General features: G+C 38.5%; 1 protein-coding gene across 1 annotated transcript in view; it reads right to left on the bottom strand.

Annotated features, from left to right (window-relative positions):
- Positions 1 to 16251, bottom strand: part of LOC124721680 (prostatic acid phosphatase-like) — a 65732-nt gene extending 49481 nt beyond the window's left edge. Inside the window, exons 1-4 of the mRNA XM_047246754.1 lie at positions 16021 to 16251; positions 15241 to 15339; positions 5319 to 5558; positions 249 to 434 (exon numbers count right to left, since the gene is read on the bottom strand). Of these exons, the coding sequence (XP_047102710.1) occupies positions 249 to 434; positions 5319 to 5558; positions 15241 to 15339; positions 16021 to 16098 (603 nt within the window). The 5' untranslated portion in view covers positions 16099 to 16251. The remainder of the gene's footprint in view (positions 1 to 248; positions 435 to 5318; positions 5559 to 15240; positions 15340 to 16020) is intronic.
- Positions 16252 to 16535: the final 284 nt, after the last annotated feature.

Here is a 16535-nt window from a genome sequence, read left to right as displayed (position 1 = left end):
AACAAATACATAAATTAATAATAATAATAGTAACTGCAGGTGCTGCATAATTTCCAGCAGCATGTGATTACATAAGTAATGTAATGATCGAGAATGCACATTCCAGCAGCTTCCCACTTTCTGAATTGGGGCTTAATCTACTTTTGCTGCTGCTGCTGCTGCTGCTGCTACTGCTGCTACTACTACTACTACTACTACTATTACTACTATTGCCACTACCACTTCTACAACCAACCTATCCAACTTACCTCTATATGTAGTGTGTCATAAAGGTATAAAACATCATCCACATTCTTCACCTCCCTCCCAGAATGATTCGTCAGATAGCTGTATAGCTCTTTATACTTTTCATTATATTTCTTCATGTGTTCAGAGTTCATCACCTTCTGCCACTCATCTTGATAGCGCAGGCAGGTCTTTTTTCCGGCAAGTAACTGCAGCCAGTGATAAACAACAGAATTATTAAAAATAAAGGTATTGTAACAGATCACCAAGTGTTTCATAGAAGTTAACACAAAAATAAAATCAGTGTTTTGTGTGTGTGTGTGGGGGGGGCGGGGGGGGCGGGGGGTAGTGGGATAGGCAGATGAAGATGATGCACGATTCTATCTTCTCAGAAACAATTTTGTGTGTGCAGAAGCATATATACAAACTATGGAATGAACAAAGTTAACTCTTTACCATGCAGCTGAGGAGGTGAGTAGCAGACATGTTCATAAATCAAATAGAGCTTGTTAAGCTTTTCACAATATTATTTGTCTGATTGCTATATGTGAAAGAAAGCTCACAAACTCTTTCGTTATTAGATTCAGATGAATGTGTGTATAAATTCCACTTCCAGTCACAAGTAACTTCCTTTTACATGATATATGACATTTCACGTCCTGTGGGTACATCTATCACTTGACTCTCTGGTGTTCACGGCACCTTCCTGCTTCCTTTTATATTAACACTGTAACAACCAGAGCACCTGAAGATGGATATATTCATTGTGATTACTACATACATGGGTGTTTAAGATATAACGGAAAAGATTAACCTCTAGATACATGTGTTTAGGTGAATGTTGGTACACAACACATTCACACATGTAGAATTATATATGGGTGAAGCACATGATAATTCAAGTCAGACATGAACCATTTGTTTACAATATGTACTGAAACTTCACACTGTGTACTTGGGATGCTGAGAGAGAGAGAGAGAGAGAGAGAGAGAGAGAGAGAGAGAGAGAGAGAGAGAGAGAGTACAGGATTTTGCCTACAGTATTTCTCTGCAACCACCATCACCCCCACACAAAGTTATTGTAATTGTAATACAACTTCAACTTAGAAGATGCAAATCAATCAACTCTGACCAATAAGAAGTGAGACTAAATGGTGGTTCAGTTAAGCTTCCACTTCAAATATTTCTAGAGTCATTGAAGAGATCTTAGTTTTCACCCAAATAACTTGTAACAAAGTGCTCATTAAACAAAGTGTAGTCTCTTGTCATAGCCATTTAAGTTATGGGGATAGTGGTGTCAACTTCCCTTTTTCAAAAGAAACTATAGAAATTTTTGCTGCTAGTATCTTGTATCTCAAAGACACAAACTAAGCTGTGTTTCACTCTTCAAAAATTGATGAGAAGTATACAGGGTCTCTCTCCCAAGAATCATCAGATGCTTTCTCTCTAGTGTTTCAGTACGTATTTGCAATTTCAGTTTTGCATTGTCTAGTTGGAGTCAGCCTAAACAAGTAGTACTCATCAAGTCTTTCACGCGACATCCAGTGTCAATGAAAAGTGTGTGTGTTTCCTGGTACAAATAAAATTATTTTTAAAGTGGAATTTTATGGGCCCATTCAATAGGGCGGTCCCAGATTAGTCTAATGCAATATCCCTTTTATTGATATGTGTTAACAGGGACAGTAAAATTAAGAATAACCAGTACTCCAGCTGTGACAGCACTTCCCTGTCCTACACTGACTGCTACCACCATGCACAAAGTGCTACTGAGTTGTTGCTGGTTTGCTGTTTATTTTTCATGTTTTACTGTCACTGTTAACACGCATCAATAAAACATATCACACTAGACTAATCTGGGACCCCCTGTACAGGCAGACTGAAGCAATGAATGAAACTTTGCACCATGCCCAGGATTTGAATCCAGGCCTCAAATCCTGGCCTTGGTACAAATATTCATTCATTATTCAGTCTGCTTGTATACATCATTGATGTTTGAGATTTGAAAAGGCTCTGGAACCATATAGTCTCATTTGCGTGATAAGAAGTTTTGGACAAATTGCCTTTAAAACTTAGGATTAATCTGTTTTAAACATAAAACTGATTGCCACCTCAAGCAAAGGAATTTCATATGCAAATAAGGAAATACATTGTTGTGACTTGGCAAGACAGCCAAGTCACTATGAGAGGAAGCCGAAAGGCACGCGTTTAAGCTCACGCAGGCTGGCGTGAGGTTTGGAACAGGTAAAGTAATTATACTATCAAGAAAAGTACATAGCTGCTGGAATACTTAACTTTAATCCATAATTGGTGAACATCGGTCTGACGGTACATGCATCACAAGATAAATAGCAATTGATAATGGCGCCTTGCTAGGTCGTAGCAAATGACGTAGCTGAAGGCTATGCTAACTATCGTCTCGGCAAATGAGAGCGTAATTTGTCAGTGAACCATCGCTAGCAAAGTCGGCTGTACAACTGGGTGAGTGCTAGGAAGTCTCTCTAGACCTGCCGTGTGGCGGCGCTCAGTCTGCAATCACTGACAGTGGCGACACGCGGGTCCGACGTATACCAACGGACCGCGGCCGATTTAAAGGCTACCACCTAGCAAGTGTGGTGTCTGGCGGTGACACCACATACATCACATCAGATAAAGAGACAACAGTGTTGCACTGCCACAATGTCATCAGAAAAGTGGCACAGGGAGCACTGTAAGGGGACTGGAATGCTATGGAGGGGGCAAGGGGAAAACCTGCAATGAGCAGAGAGAGTAAAGCATTCTGGCAGCTGCCGCTCATTATCCACATCTTAGCTCCAGAGCAATTGTGGAGGCTGTGGATTAGTATCAGTTGCAATTTAATTTTTTTTTCAACTACTCAAAATTTGTAAATCGACTCTTAATCAGTTTGATGTTCGGAACAGGTAAGTCCTAAGAAATAAATATTTTAATTTCTCTTAAACTACTTATCAAATTTCAGAAAGCAGAATGCACTTTAATTTGTATCTTTGAGAGCTATAATGAAAACAAGAATTACCATAGTTCTTTTTAAATATGCAAATCTCTAGTTAACACAGCTCTGATGAGAGAGATCTTCTAACCTTCTGTGTGAAAACAGAATTACAGTATTGTAAATGGATCTGGAAATATTTGGGACTGAATCACCCTGTATTTAAAACAAGTTAGTCCAGAGTCCTGAAACTATGCAACACAGGCACTGGAAATTTGGTATGGTTATGAAGAGAATTCGTGACTTAATTTTGTATGAACAAATACTTTCCTCATTAGTGGAAACTGACTTAGAGATACCTTAGCAAAATGAAAATTCCTACTGACTACAAATGTCAATGCTGCAGACACCTTCATAAATTAGTGCTAGTATCTGCCTCTATGCAGCTCTTCGGTTTGCACCTAGACATTACAATCATTCCAAAATAGCAAATAATATTGGAGAATCCAGTGTGGAATAATGACAATATTGTGGAAAGGATAGTGTGCTGCTCACCATGCAGAGCAGATGCTGAATTGCAGACAGGCATAACAAAAAGGCAACTATATATTGTGATTGTGTGTGTTTTCTCTTCTTTAGAAGAAGGCCTTTTGGTCAAACACTCAAATGTACAGCTCTCTCTTTGTTGTATGTGTCAAAGTCAATATCTCTATATGGTGACCAGCAATCTATCCTTTTTCATAATACTGTCAAATAATACAGGGGTTGGACACAAATATGGGAACACTGCAAGAAATGCATGCTTGAACATAGATGCAGATATTAGCCACGCCTGGAGGCTGCAATGTTGAGCTTTACCATGAACAGCACCTGTGCAATGTCCTCAATATGCTGCAGGCATAGTCAAAAGTTTTCTATGTAGTTGAGAGTGCACTGTGACAGAGGTACGAGAATTCAGACACTGGCAAATTTTGATGTTTCAAGAGGCACTGTATCAAATATTTATACCTCATACAGAGAAAGCAGATAATCATCATCCAAAAAGTCACAATACAGACTACGCATGTGTTGAGTGGTCATAACCAATTCATTGAAGAGGACTGTGATGAAAAATAAGGTGACAGCTGTAAAGGTCACTGTACAACAGAATGTCACACTTGCAAAACCCTGTCAGCACCAAAACAACAAGAAGGTAGCTGCATAAGCTGGGAATTGCAGGGCAAGCTATAATTCTAAAACCACTTATCAGTGATTCAAATGCCCTTAACAGGAAAATGTAGTGCTGAAGCTGTAAAACCTAGACTATGGGGCAAAGGAAGAATCTAATTTGTTTGGATGAGCCTTTTTCCACAGTTTTCAACTTCTGGCTGAACTTATGTGCCAAGAGGGAAACATGGTGGGGGTTCAGTGATGGTTTGGGCAGACATACCATAGCATTCTATGGGACCATGGTTACTCTTCAAAGGTCATATTACTGCCAAAGGCTATGTTATGTAAGCATTTTTGGCGATCAGGTCCACACATGGTACAATGTTTGTTCCCCAATAGTGATGATGTGTTCCAACACAATAGGGCCCCTGTTCACACAGCTTGCATCATCCAGGACAGATTTTGTGAGCACAAGGATGAATTGTTGCAGCTACCCTGGCCACCAGTCACCAATTTTAATACTACTGAGCCTCTGTGGTCTGCTTTGGAGAGAAGGCCGTGTGATCGCTATCCCCCTCCATCATCATTACCTGAACTTTTCACTATTTTGCAAGAAGAACAGAGTAAGATTCACTTGAAAACTACGCAGGGCATGTATTTATCCATTCTGAGATGGCTAGAAGCTGTTTTGACTGCCAATGGTTTTCCTATTCCATATGAAGCATGGTAATGTGTTATGTTTTTGGTGTTTCCATATTCTTGTCCACTCCCTGTAGACTGATGAGCTCTTCAGAACTATATTACAGACACTGAGAACAGAAATTATATTAATACTGCAATCTGCAACAAAATAACAGAACTTGGTCTAATCTACTCTTTACACCTGAACCTTTACAATTAAAATTACACTCTAGCACATGCATTTCACTAGCACTCAAAGAAAATGAGCTGTACCCTAGTTTGATATTTGTTAGTTATATAAATTTGCCTTTTGTATTACCTCATCTTCACGTTCTGGAGTTGTGTGAACTGGAATTGGCTGCCACCCAAGGTTTTGTCGCCACCTCTGTCGGCCTTCTGGTGGATACAAAGCAGCTAGCACAGTTTCAGCACTCATGAGTGTCCTGTCAACATCCGTACTACGTACATAAATATCATCAGGATCATAAATATTTGGCAGCCAGTTTCTGTATCTTTTTCTGAACCACTGCCCCAACTCATATTCCTGCTCTTTGCCTACCTGAAACACAAGTAATTATTATTTTCAGTGACACTCAAAAGCCCAAATACAAGTATGGTAATAAAATATTTACAATATGCTACTTTTATATATGGCCCTCACATTTGTGGCTAGTTTATTAGGGTCCTGAAATCATGAAAGAGATAATTTACAAAGAAACAAACAGCGGGAAGAAGCAATGAAGGTAGGTCATGTATTGGTAATGTCTTCACAATAAAAGAGTTAACAATGAAGATGAAAGCACAAGAAATACATATATGCACCGAATTTTGATAGATTTAGAAAAGGTATACAATAATGCACCCCGTGCTTCATTTGTAAAAAAAGAGTTGTTCCTGTACTATAACCTTCTTGAAAGTGTGTGTTTGAAATTTAGACTGCTTGAAATGTTATTTTAACACTTTTCTGCAAATTTTAAAAGTGTACTTACAATATTTGTACCAGTAAAAACAATGTTCTTTCGTACCACATTTCAAAATCAGCAATTCTGATTTTTTCCCCCTAGAGGTACTAGTAAAGAGTTCCAAGGCATGTGGTCACAAATCAAGCACTAAATGTACCTAGAAGGCTTTGGCAGAATAGAAAGTACATGTCTAGAGTAAGAAATTGCTATTAATATTTGAATGGCATACTTTCTGCCAATCTAGAAATGGTGGAAAGGGGACACTTTGACCCCACATAAAATATTTTCACATTTGACTCAAACAGTTACTTTATTTTACTCTATGTTAATCCCTACCTTTTTGTGAGTTATAACAATTATCTAACATGATTTTTAATTAATACATTACTCACTTATTTCAACAAAAACATCTTAATTTTAGCAAAAAACATCTTATTAATTTATTGCGGCTCAGGCTAATAAGTTCCTAAATTGCAGACTTTCACACATTAACTATATGTAGAACCTTCTAGACAAATTTAGTACATATGAGCCACATTATACTTGCTTGTGTTCTACACACAACCTGATTGTATTTTATACCCATGTCAATGGAATTTGAGAGATGCACTTAACACAGCTGATTACTGTTTTATGTACAAGACTTTGTGGCACTTGACAGAGTTGTTTCTGGTCTCGTTGCCTTTGCAGAGGCTGATTGGGCACTGCTGCTGCTGCTGCTGCTGCTGCTGCTGCTGCTACTACTACTACTACTACTACTACTACTACTACTATCGACACAATTTTGGTTCTGTATCCTCTTCTTGATCTACTGCCTACAGGAAAATTAAAGAGACCTTTGGAGATAAGAGAACCACATGTATGAACATCAAGAGCTCAGATGGAAACCCAGTTCTAAGCAAAGAAGGGAAAGCAGAAAGGTGGAAGGAGTATGTAGAGGGTCTATACAAGGGCGATGCACTTGAGGACAATATTATGGAAATGGAAGAGGATGTAGATGAAGATGAAATGGGAGATACGATACTGCGTGAAGAGTGTGACAGAGCACTGAAGGACCTGAGTCGAAACAAAGCCCCCGGAGTAGACAACATTCCATTGGAACTACTGACGGCCTTGGGAGAGCCAGTCATGACAAAACTCTACCATCTGGTGAGCAAGATGTATGAAACAGGCGAAATACCCTCAGACTTCAAGAAGAATATAATAATTCCAATCCCAAAGAAAGCAGGTGTTGACAGATGTGAAAATTACCGAACTATCAGTTTAATAAGCCACAGCTGCAAAGTACTAACACGAATTCTTTACAGACGAATGGAAAAACTAGTAGAAGCCGACCTTGGGGAAGATCAGTTTGGATTCCGTAGAAATACTGGACCACGTGAGGCAATACTGACCTTACGACTTATCTTAGAAGAAAGATTAAGGAAAGGCAAACCTACGTTTCTAGCATTTGTAGACTTAGAGAAAGCTTTTGACAATGTTGACTGGAATACTCTCTTTCAAATTCTAAAGGTGGCAGGGGTAAAATACAGGGAGTGAAAGGCTATTTACAACTTGTACAGAAACCAGGTGGCAGTTATAAGAGTTGAGGGACATGAAAAGGAAGCAGTGGTTGGGAAGGGAGTAAGACAGGGTTGTAGTCTCTCCCCGATGTTATTCAATCTCTATATTGAGCAAGCAGTAAAGGAAACAAAAGAAAAATTTGGAGTAGGTATTAAAATCCATGGAGAAGAAATAAAAACTTTGAGGTTTGCCGATGACATTGTAATTCTGTCAGATACAGCAAAGGACTTGCAAGAGCAGTTGAACGGAATGGATGGCGTCTTGAAGGGAGGATATAAGATGAACATCAACAAAAGCAAAACAAGGATAATGGAATGTAGTCGAGTTAAGTCGGGTGATGCTGAGGGTATTAGATTAGGAAATGAGACACTTAAAGTAGTAAAGGAGTTTTGCTATTTGGGGAGCAAAATAACAGATGATGGTCGAAGTAGAGAGGATATAAAATGTAGACTGACAATGGCAAGGAAAGCGTTTCTGAAGAAGAGAAATTTGTTAACATCGAGTATAGATTTAAGTGTCAGGAAGTCGTTTCTGAAATTATTTGTATGGAGTGTAGCCATGTATGGAAGTGAAACATGGACGATAAATAGTTTAGACAAGAAGAGAATAGAAGCTTTTGAAATGTGGTGCTACAGAAGAATGCTGAAGATTAGATGGGTAGATCACATAACTAATGAGGAAGTATTGAATAGGATTGGGGAGAAGAGAAGTTTGTGGCACAACTTGACCAGAAGAAGGGATCGGTTGGTAGGACATGTTCTGAGGCATCAAGGGATCACCAATTTAGTATTGGAGGGCAGCGTGGAGGGTAAAAATCATAGGGGGAGACCAAGAGATGAATACACTAAGCAGATTCAGAAGGATGTAGGTTGCAGTAGGTACTGGGAGATGAAGAAGCTTGCACAGGATAGAGTAGCATGGAGAGCTGCACCAAACCAGTCTCAGGACTGAAGACCACAACAACAACATCCTCTTCTTTTGTCTGTTCTTGCACATACACTACCAGTATTACCTATAGTGACTCAGTACTTGTGACAGTCATATTTTACTGAAACCCAGAAAGCCCAATGTGTTTTATTGACAGATAGTGGCTTATTGGGTAGAAATTGTCACACATTTTATAGTTTAAAGTCAACAAATTATCATCACATTTTTAATTTGTTTCTGCTAGAGATTTCTTGAAATTATTTATACTGAGAACTTTTCATTTCATGCTTGTTGATATGCATTACTCTTTATCAATGTGAGTATATCAGCACTGTTCATACTTTGTTGTTAGTATACTATACAAAACTGCAGTGGCTGTTTCTGTCCTTTAAAAGTGTAAAGTGATATGATCCACATCCCAAAAGGCTCTCCTTTATGATGGGATTCACACTATGCGTGAATTAAAGTTTCAGATGAAAGTTCGCTTCAGCACTTCATATACAATTTTGTCATGTCATTACAAAAGTCATCTTGCATTATTTCTGGGTATCTCACTCATCTTCCCCTTCACACCCTAAAAAAAATGTTCTGTAACTCAGAGTAATTAGAAAAGACCAATTTCATAAAGACGTTCTGTTTTCCACTGAACTATATCAGTGTTAATAACATTAAACTCTCCTGATTTTCAATCTGGTAAACAATGCAAAAAGCAAAACCACATGGATTCTGAACTATATTTTTCCAGAACAGTAACAGTTAACTGTGAAATAGAAGTAATGTTGAAACCATGTCTCAACAGTTGTAAGGGCATATCCCCCCCCCCCCCCCCAACAGCAATGCGAGTTACAGCTGACCTTTTAAGACCTTCATCCATTCTCTGCATAGCAGAAGGTATTGCTCAATGTACCATGTGTTAGGATTTCTTCACAAATAAACTGCAGGAAGAGTGATAGCTCCAAGACCTCATATTGGTTCCTAGAGGAGAGATTTTCAGTCTCCAGAAATGTCATAATATGCGAGCATAAAATATGTTCCACAATTCTACAACAGACTGACTCCAGAGATATAGCCCTATAGATTTGTGCATCTATTCAATGAGCCTTCTTGAAAACGGGAATGATCTGTGCTTTTTTCCTATCATTAGGAATGCTTCATTCCTCCAGATACCTATTGTACACCGCTGCTAGAAGACAGACAACTTCTTTCACATAATTTGTTGTAACGTTACAAGTATGTGGACAGATTATTCGTCCACCGTGGCTTGGTATTGAGGTGAGCTGAATTTGCTTGCTCAGCTGGGTACAAGATGGTGGGATGACAATGTCACGCAACCAACTAAGGCAAGTGCAGATGCAGAGATAAGGAGTGAATGGCTGGAAATGGGAAAATCCTACAGCTGGGAATTTGGACATCTGTTATTTGTGTGGCCTTTTGCAGGAGATGCTCCACAAGCTGATGGAGTGTCAAACACTCTTAAAGGTGACTAAGTTACAGCACTTTGAGATTCAACAATAACTCCCAGTCAAGTATTAATGTAAATCTGAATACATCAGTGGCCTCAGATAAACGAGGCACATCCAATAACACTACATTTCAATATCTTTAAAACTACAGAAGTTAATATTTCACAGTGAATAAATTTTTAGACTGAACCTCAGGTTTGTCAGAACGTCTACGTGATTACTCTGCTATTTACAATAAAGTGCCTGGCAGAGGGTTCAGTGAACCACCTTCCAGCTGTCTCTCTACCGTTCCACTCTCGAAAGATGAACAGGAAAATTTTTCTGATGATCATTTCTCCCTGTGTAGGTGGGTGCCAACAGAATGATTTCGCAATCCGAAGAGGCAACTGATGATTAAAATTTCATGAGAAGATCCCATTGCAATGAAAAATGCCTTTGCTTTAATGATTGCCATTTCAATTCACATATCATGTCTGTGGCACTATTCTCCAAATTTAAACACCTAGTGAATAGTGAATACTGCATGAATACCTCACATTTTGTCATACTTGTGCAGTTATTTAATGAACAGTTCACTATTCTGCCAGTAATTATTTGATTGTTGATTGCAAGTGCTACTAAAAAACTGAGCTAATTTAAAAGCAGTCAACCAGTGAAAAGAGAACCAAAAGACACCTCTGTCAAAAAGACATAAATAATTGTTTAAAAAATATTTAAGAACAATTCATTGTCATTTAACATGAGCGCACTTGTGCAAGAACAATAGCTCATTGATTTATGAACACCCTTTATTTGTAACTACTCTGAATGATCTGAGTGTGACCAAATATTTATAACATTTCTGTATTTAAATATTGTTGTAATATATTAGTTTCATCTGGGCAGTGGTCAAATAGAGTCAAATGATGTCTGTAGAATGTAAGAATGATGTATTTTTGGTGGGGACGGCGAACAGTTCATGGAAAAACAGACAGTAGTGGAAAACTCCGGGAGTCAAGTGGAGACTAGGACTTTTTCGAATGAAGAGCTCAAGGGAGTGATTTTGGACACTTTGAAATTTGTGCTTGAAACACGAGACCTACCTAAGGTAACGAGCATATTCGATCATGTATGTGATTGATTCAGAGCAGTGAACAGCTGCTACCATTCTTTAATTTCTAAAGAGCACTTTATATTTCAAGAGGTCTGAAAGTGTTCCAGAGCAGGACTAACTTTTGCTGCTTCATTTAGGGAACTGAGAACAGACAGAGTATGAGTTACAATTCATTGTATCATGTGTGCTAATTTGTGAATCATCATGTTGAACTCTAAACTATTTTGAGCTGGTGGATCTTCTCATGTAGCGTGTTTGTGAAATGGACTTAGTTTTTGCATAACTTTGATGCCTATTTAGTTTAGGGATTTTACTACCATCCTCGTAACGCTCTCAACGTTAACTTTACTGCATTTGATAAGGGTATTTTCTATCTGTATTGTACATTCATCTTAGAATCATTTCCTATTTCTATGAGACGTCCTTTCTTGAATAAACATTATTCATAATACCTCTCCATAGTCTACATCACTTACAGACAGTAAAACAGAACCCCTGTTATTAAATTTTGCATTTAACTTTTAGTTTGTATTTCTGCGTATTTTATTAACTCGCAATCCTAGTGGATGCATAGACTATCTGACTGCAGGATCACAGGTACAGGTTATTATTTGCAGCGAATTAGCTGTGGGGCATGAAAACAGATGTGTGCAGCTCGGCCTTATGACTACATCAAGCTATTCTTTCTAAATAGAGCCACACATAGCTCAACAACCTAAAATACAAATAACTATAGGCAAAGATGCAAATGGTTTGCCCGTATGGAATGCTGTTTGGAAGAGCTGTAACTGTTAGGTACCATCGTATCACGTAGAATCAAACTGGTATCCATCAGGTCCAGAGGCCTTTCCTCTGTTGAGAGATCAGTTGCTCTTCTATCCCTTTGTCACTCATTTCAATATCTGCCATTTTGGCATTTGTGTGACAACTTACAGGAGGAAAGACTGTGTGATCTTCTGTGAAACGGTTTAGGAAAATGACATTTAGTATTACAACCCTTTCTGTGTCATTTTTTGTTTTAATGTCATTATGGTCACAGAGTGTCTGGACAGATGGCTTTGCCGGCCGGTGTGGCCGTGCGGTTCTAGGCGCTTCAGTCTGGAGCCACGTGACCGCTATGGTCGCAGGTTCGAATCCTGCCTCAGGCATGGATGTGATTTTAGTTAGGTTTAAGTAGTTCTATGTTCTAGGGGACTGATGACCACAGATGTTAAGTCTCATAGTGCTCAGAGCCATTTGAACCATTTTTGACAGATAGCTTCAATCTGTTTACTGGCAATTTAACATGAACCCAGACTCCTTAGGATTTTCTGTCAAGTTGGTAAACAGAGTTTTACTTTGATATTCATTGAACGGTTCATGCATAGCCCTCCTTATGCTAATTTTGGTTTCACTAAAATTTTGTTTGTGTTCGAGGCTTTGGCTAGGTTTAAATTTTTAGTGAAATTCTCTATACTTTCATAGCAGCTTCCTAACATGGATGTCAAACCATGGTAGGTCTTTATCCCTCATAATTCTGCTCAGCACATACTTGTCTAAAGTGTGTTGTACAATGCTCTTGGACCTTGTTAATTGATGCTCATCACTGTTAGTGCTAGAGATGAAGTTTTCCTGATAATGTGCCTGGTAACAGAAATCTGTCTCTTGTCACTCTTGCTAAACAGAAAAATGTTCCTGTCTTTCTCTGTATTCCTATTTACAACCATATTCAGTGATGTTGTGACAACCTTATGATCAGTGATTCCCTGTTCTACACTAACTGAATTCAAAAGTTTTAGTCTATTTGTCACCAGAAGGTTTAAGATATTACCTTCACAAGTTGGTTCTCAGAGTAACTGTTCAAGGTACTTTTAGGATAAGTTATTTACAACAAATTAATATGATTCTCTGTCCCTACTACCCCGCTACCCACTTTAATCTCCCGTTCCATAGATGGTAAAGCTGAAATCTCCACCTGAAACCTAAAATGACCAAGAAATTTATGCGAAATATTCCCCAAGTCTCCCCTCAACTGTTCTGCAACTAGGGGAGGGTCTATAGAGAGCCATCTAATCTTAAAACCCCTTTGTCCTTTCCAAACACTGTCAGCTGCCTGAGTAGCACACTCTGATGTGGCAATTACCATGAGTAATTTAAGGGGACCCTACAATTCCCAATCCTGTAATATAAGACACGGATATCACAACCTAGCTTGCCATAGAACCTTTGAAGTATCTGGTTCAAGCCTTCCACTGAACTCTGAACTAGGAGGCTGTGATCAGTTCTGGAGAAAATACTGCAATTATGAGCAAGGCTCACAACCATTGATTTCATACACAATACATTATGCATGACACTCTTAAGCTTCCACAAAATATTAAAAATATACCTTTAATCATGTGAATAGAGACAGGATTAAGAGGGGATGGTTTGAAACCCAGTAACCCCAACAAATAGTAGACATGCTCTTCAATCCCTAGGCCTACATTATACGCAGCATCAACTTAACCCTTAAATGGCAACTCAATAAACAATAGAGAGAAACCCATCAGAACTAAAATGGCTGTTTTAGCCAACCTATTCATGGGTCGCCTTGAGATATAGCTCTCCTCATATACATATGCTGCCAACTGCTAACAGTGTCTGGTGATGCAAAGGCAGGCTGTACACTAGAAACCTTATTTTCTGCTGTACTTGTTTTCTCAAACACATTCACTTCCTTTTCAGCAGAAATGGAATCCTTCACAGGTCTGAAACACTCCATTACCCTTATACCTAACCGTATGTTTTATGTCTTGGAATTTTTTTCCAAGTTCTGCTTTATGAACCACAATGTGAATGCCTACACCACCTTTAACAATAGTACAAGTTGTGTGATGACAGTGAAAATATCTACCACCTTACAGGCCAACTATACCACCTCAGTGCCTTTTATTTTACATGGGGATGATTCAACAGTTTCTTGTTAGAAGAGAAGATACCGCATTTACTGGTACTGCAGAAGGTGCTCTGCAATGTAACAAAATGAACCAGAGTTCCATTTCATTATATGAGCCACCTGAATAATTCTTAAAATTATTGGCCATTCAAAAAAGATGGGAAGCTCTGGCATATCCAGGAATGTTTGAGACAAGTTGTCAGCTTTGACCTGTGACATAGGAAACATTATAAATGCTGTAAGCAATATGGTGACTATAACATGTTGTTATGAGCTAAGCTACAGATCAGCCCATCACAACAACCAAGTTATTTTTCAATATCACATTCATTGGCTTCGCCAACTCACAACCGACCCGTCACCTTCCAACCTAACCTAGACCTCAGAAAAAGTTACAGATCAGTCTGTCACCACAAACAGGCTTATTTAGTTTCACATTTATTGGCTTCACTTTCCCACAACCAAATTGTCACCTTCCAACATAACTTATACCACGGACAAAGCTACAAATCATTGGTCACTACAAACATTTTTTGGAGTTTTATACCCCAGATTTCTTGCCATCACCAACTAACAACAAAACTGTGGATATATGCACTTGACAGTAGTCATTAACATTAAATCACCAGCCAGAACCAACAATTTGTATCTAACATTTGTCTTTACCTGAACTTGTGTAACAGGTACTCGATTTTACCCACCCCCTTCCCAACATCCGTGTAAAAGGTCACATTATCTCCCCCACCTCTGTAACCTTGTTACAAGAAATGGTGTTTTCCAGTCCTTTGTAATCTTTGTAGTCTTCATCTTACTGTTGACTGTTGTGTGTCACCTTAAGTTCCCCTTTCTATCTTATTTCTGTGTTTCCTCTTCCCCCATCTTCAATCTTCCAAGTTTAAAAAATAATACATGTCACCTCCTTACCAAACCTTTAAATGCCATTCATGAATGCAGCCTTGATGAGTGCAGCAATGAAGAGCAAAACTGTACTTACATCAAAGAGCATTGTACATAAGGGACCAACCTAATGGACATAGCACAGTTTTTAAGACACTGACTTTGTTTTTGGGGAGATCCACCCTCAGTTAGATTTTCCTAAATCATTTCAAGCAAATGGTGGGTTGGTCCCTTTATCATAAAGCACACATATATTCAGTGTATATGTATATTTTAAGCTGATTATTGTGATTGTATTACGACAACAAATCCAATGTCATTGTAAAATGATCCCTGGATGAACAACTAAAATTAAGATCGTACATAAATTCATCATCACTTATGAATTGAAATAATGGTTCACATAAAATTAAACTTACATTAGTCAACTGTCCATAGCCTTCAGGCCAATAGCTCCTGTTCCTGAACGGGTCAGTTGGATATGGGTCAATTGGTGTTCGGTCACCATGACGAAATAACTGTAAAAAGATAATTTGACGGTCTCAACTTTGAGTGAAATATTTAAAATGATGAACAGAACACACAACGATTTTAAATAGTTAATGCTTCATTATTCTGATACAGAATGTATATTGTACAACCATGTTTCAGTGTCCAGTATATATCTTTACACACAGAAGTGTCAAACAAGTCCATAGCTAACTCCTTGTTGCTAAATGCACAGATCCATGAATAAATATCACGAGGCCGTAGGTTCAGCCTGGCTGAAAATTTTTTGGACAATCACAAACGTCTAATCTACTTATACACGACAAACATATGGTTACGAATGAATTCATGGTCAAACACTGATTATCCGTCACCAGATTATTTTTACACTATGGATATAAATAAAATTCCAGAATCAGAGTAATTTACAAATTTCATTAATATTAATTTTCCGTGTCATCTTCCATCGCTTTTATCAAACGGAAGATGGCTGGCGTATTTGGAACTGCAGAAGACACTACTTAAAGTGGATAAATACCACGGAATCGACGTGTATTATTTAGATCGAAGAGTGCCTTTGCCCAAATAATTTCACACTGATCAAACGTTAATAACAGTTTCTCTGAAACGAATATCACAGTGTCTTTCACTCATAAGAAATTTCAAAGTTTAAGTACACGACAGTAGTTGACGCAGCTGAAGAAAATTACCAAATGCACTAAAACAGGTGTTCCAGAATCTACAGCATGAGCAGTATTCACTAACAGGCAGACAACAATCAAGCGCATAACAACGGCAGTGATTGTATTTCTCTGATATTTAGATGGACAAATCCGCAACAGTACTGGCACTTGGCAAGACTAGAGAACACAACGGATCACAACCAAACACAATACTGACAGCTGATAAACACACGCGCTTCTACATCTGACTCTGAACTGAGCGCGACAGCATGGAAATCGATATGTCTTACGTTACTGTACTACGATATTCGATAAATATTTAATCAGAAATTCAAAAGGGAATAGCCAAAATGCACATTACATTTTAATTAAACGGTGACTGTTTAAGATTACGATGCCGAATTTCAGGCAGTCACAGTGTTTGAAGTACCATTTTTGAAAAGTAGTATAACGGGTGAATTTGTTTCACAAGATTTTAGTACTCCTTTGATCAGATGGCTACCTGGACGACAATTACTATGTGTGGACGTTGTAGACGGAGC

The sequence above is a fragment of the Schistocerca piceifrons genome, chromosome X (genome assembly GCF_021461385.2).
Source record: "Schistocerca piceifrons isolate TAMUIC-IGC-003096 chromosome X, iqSchPice1.1, whole genome shotgun sequence".
NCBI lineage: Eukaryota > Metazoa > Arthropoda > Insecta > Orthoptera > Acrididae > Schistocerca > Schistocerca piceifrons.
This window is presented reverse-complemented; position numbering and strand designations above follow the sequence as displayed.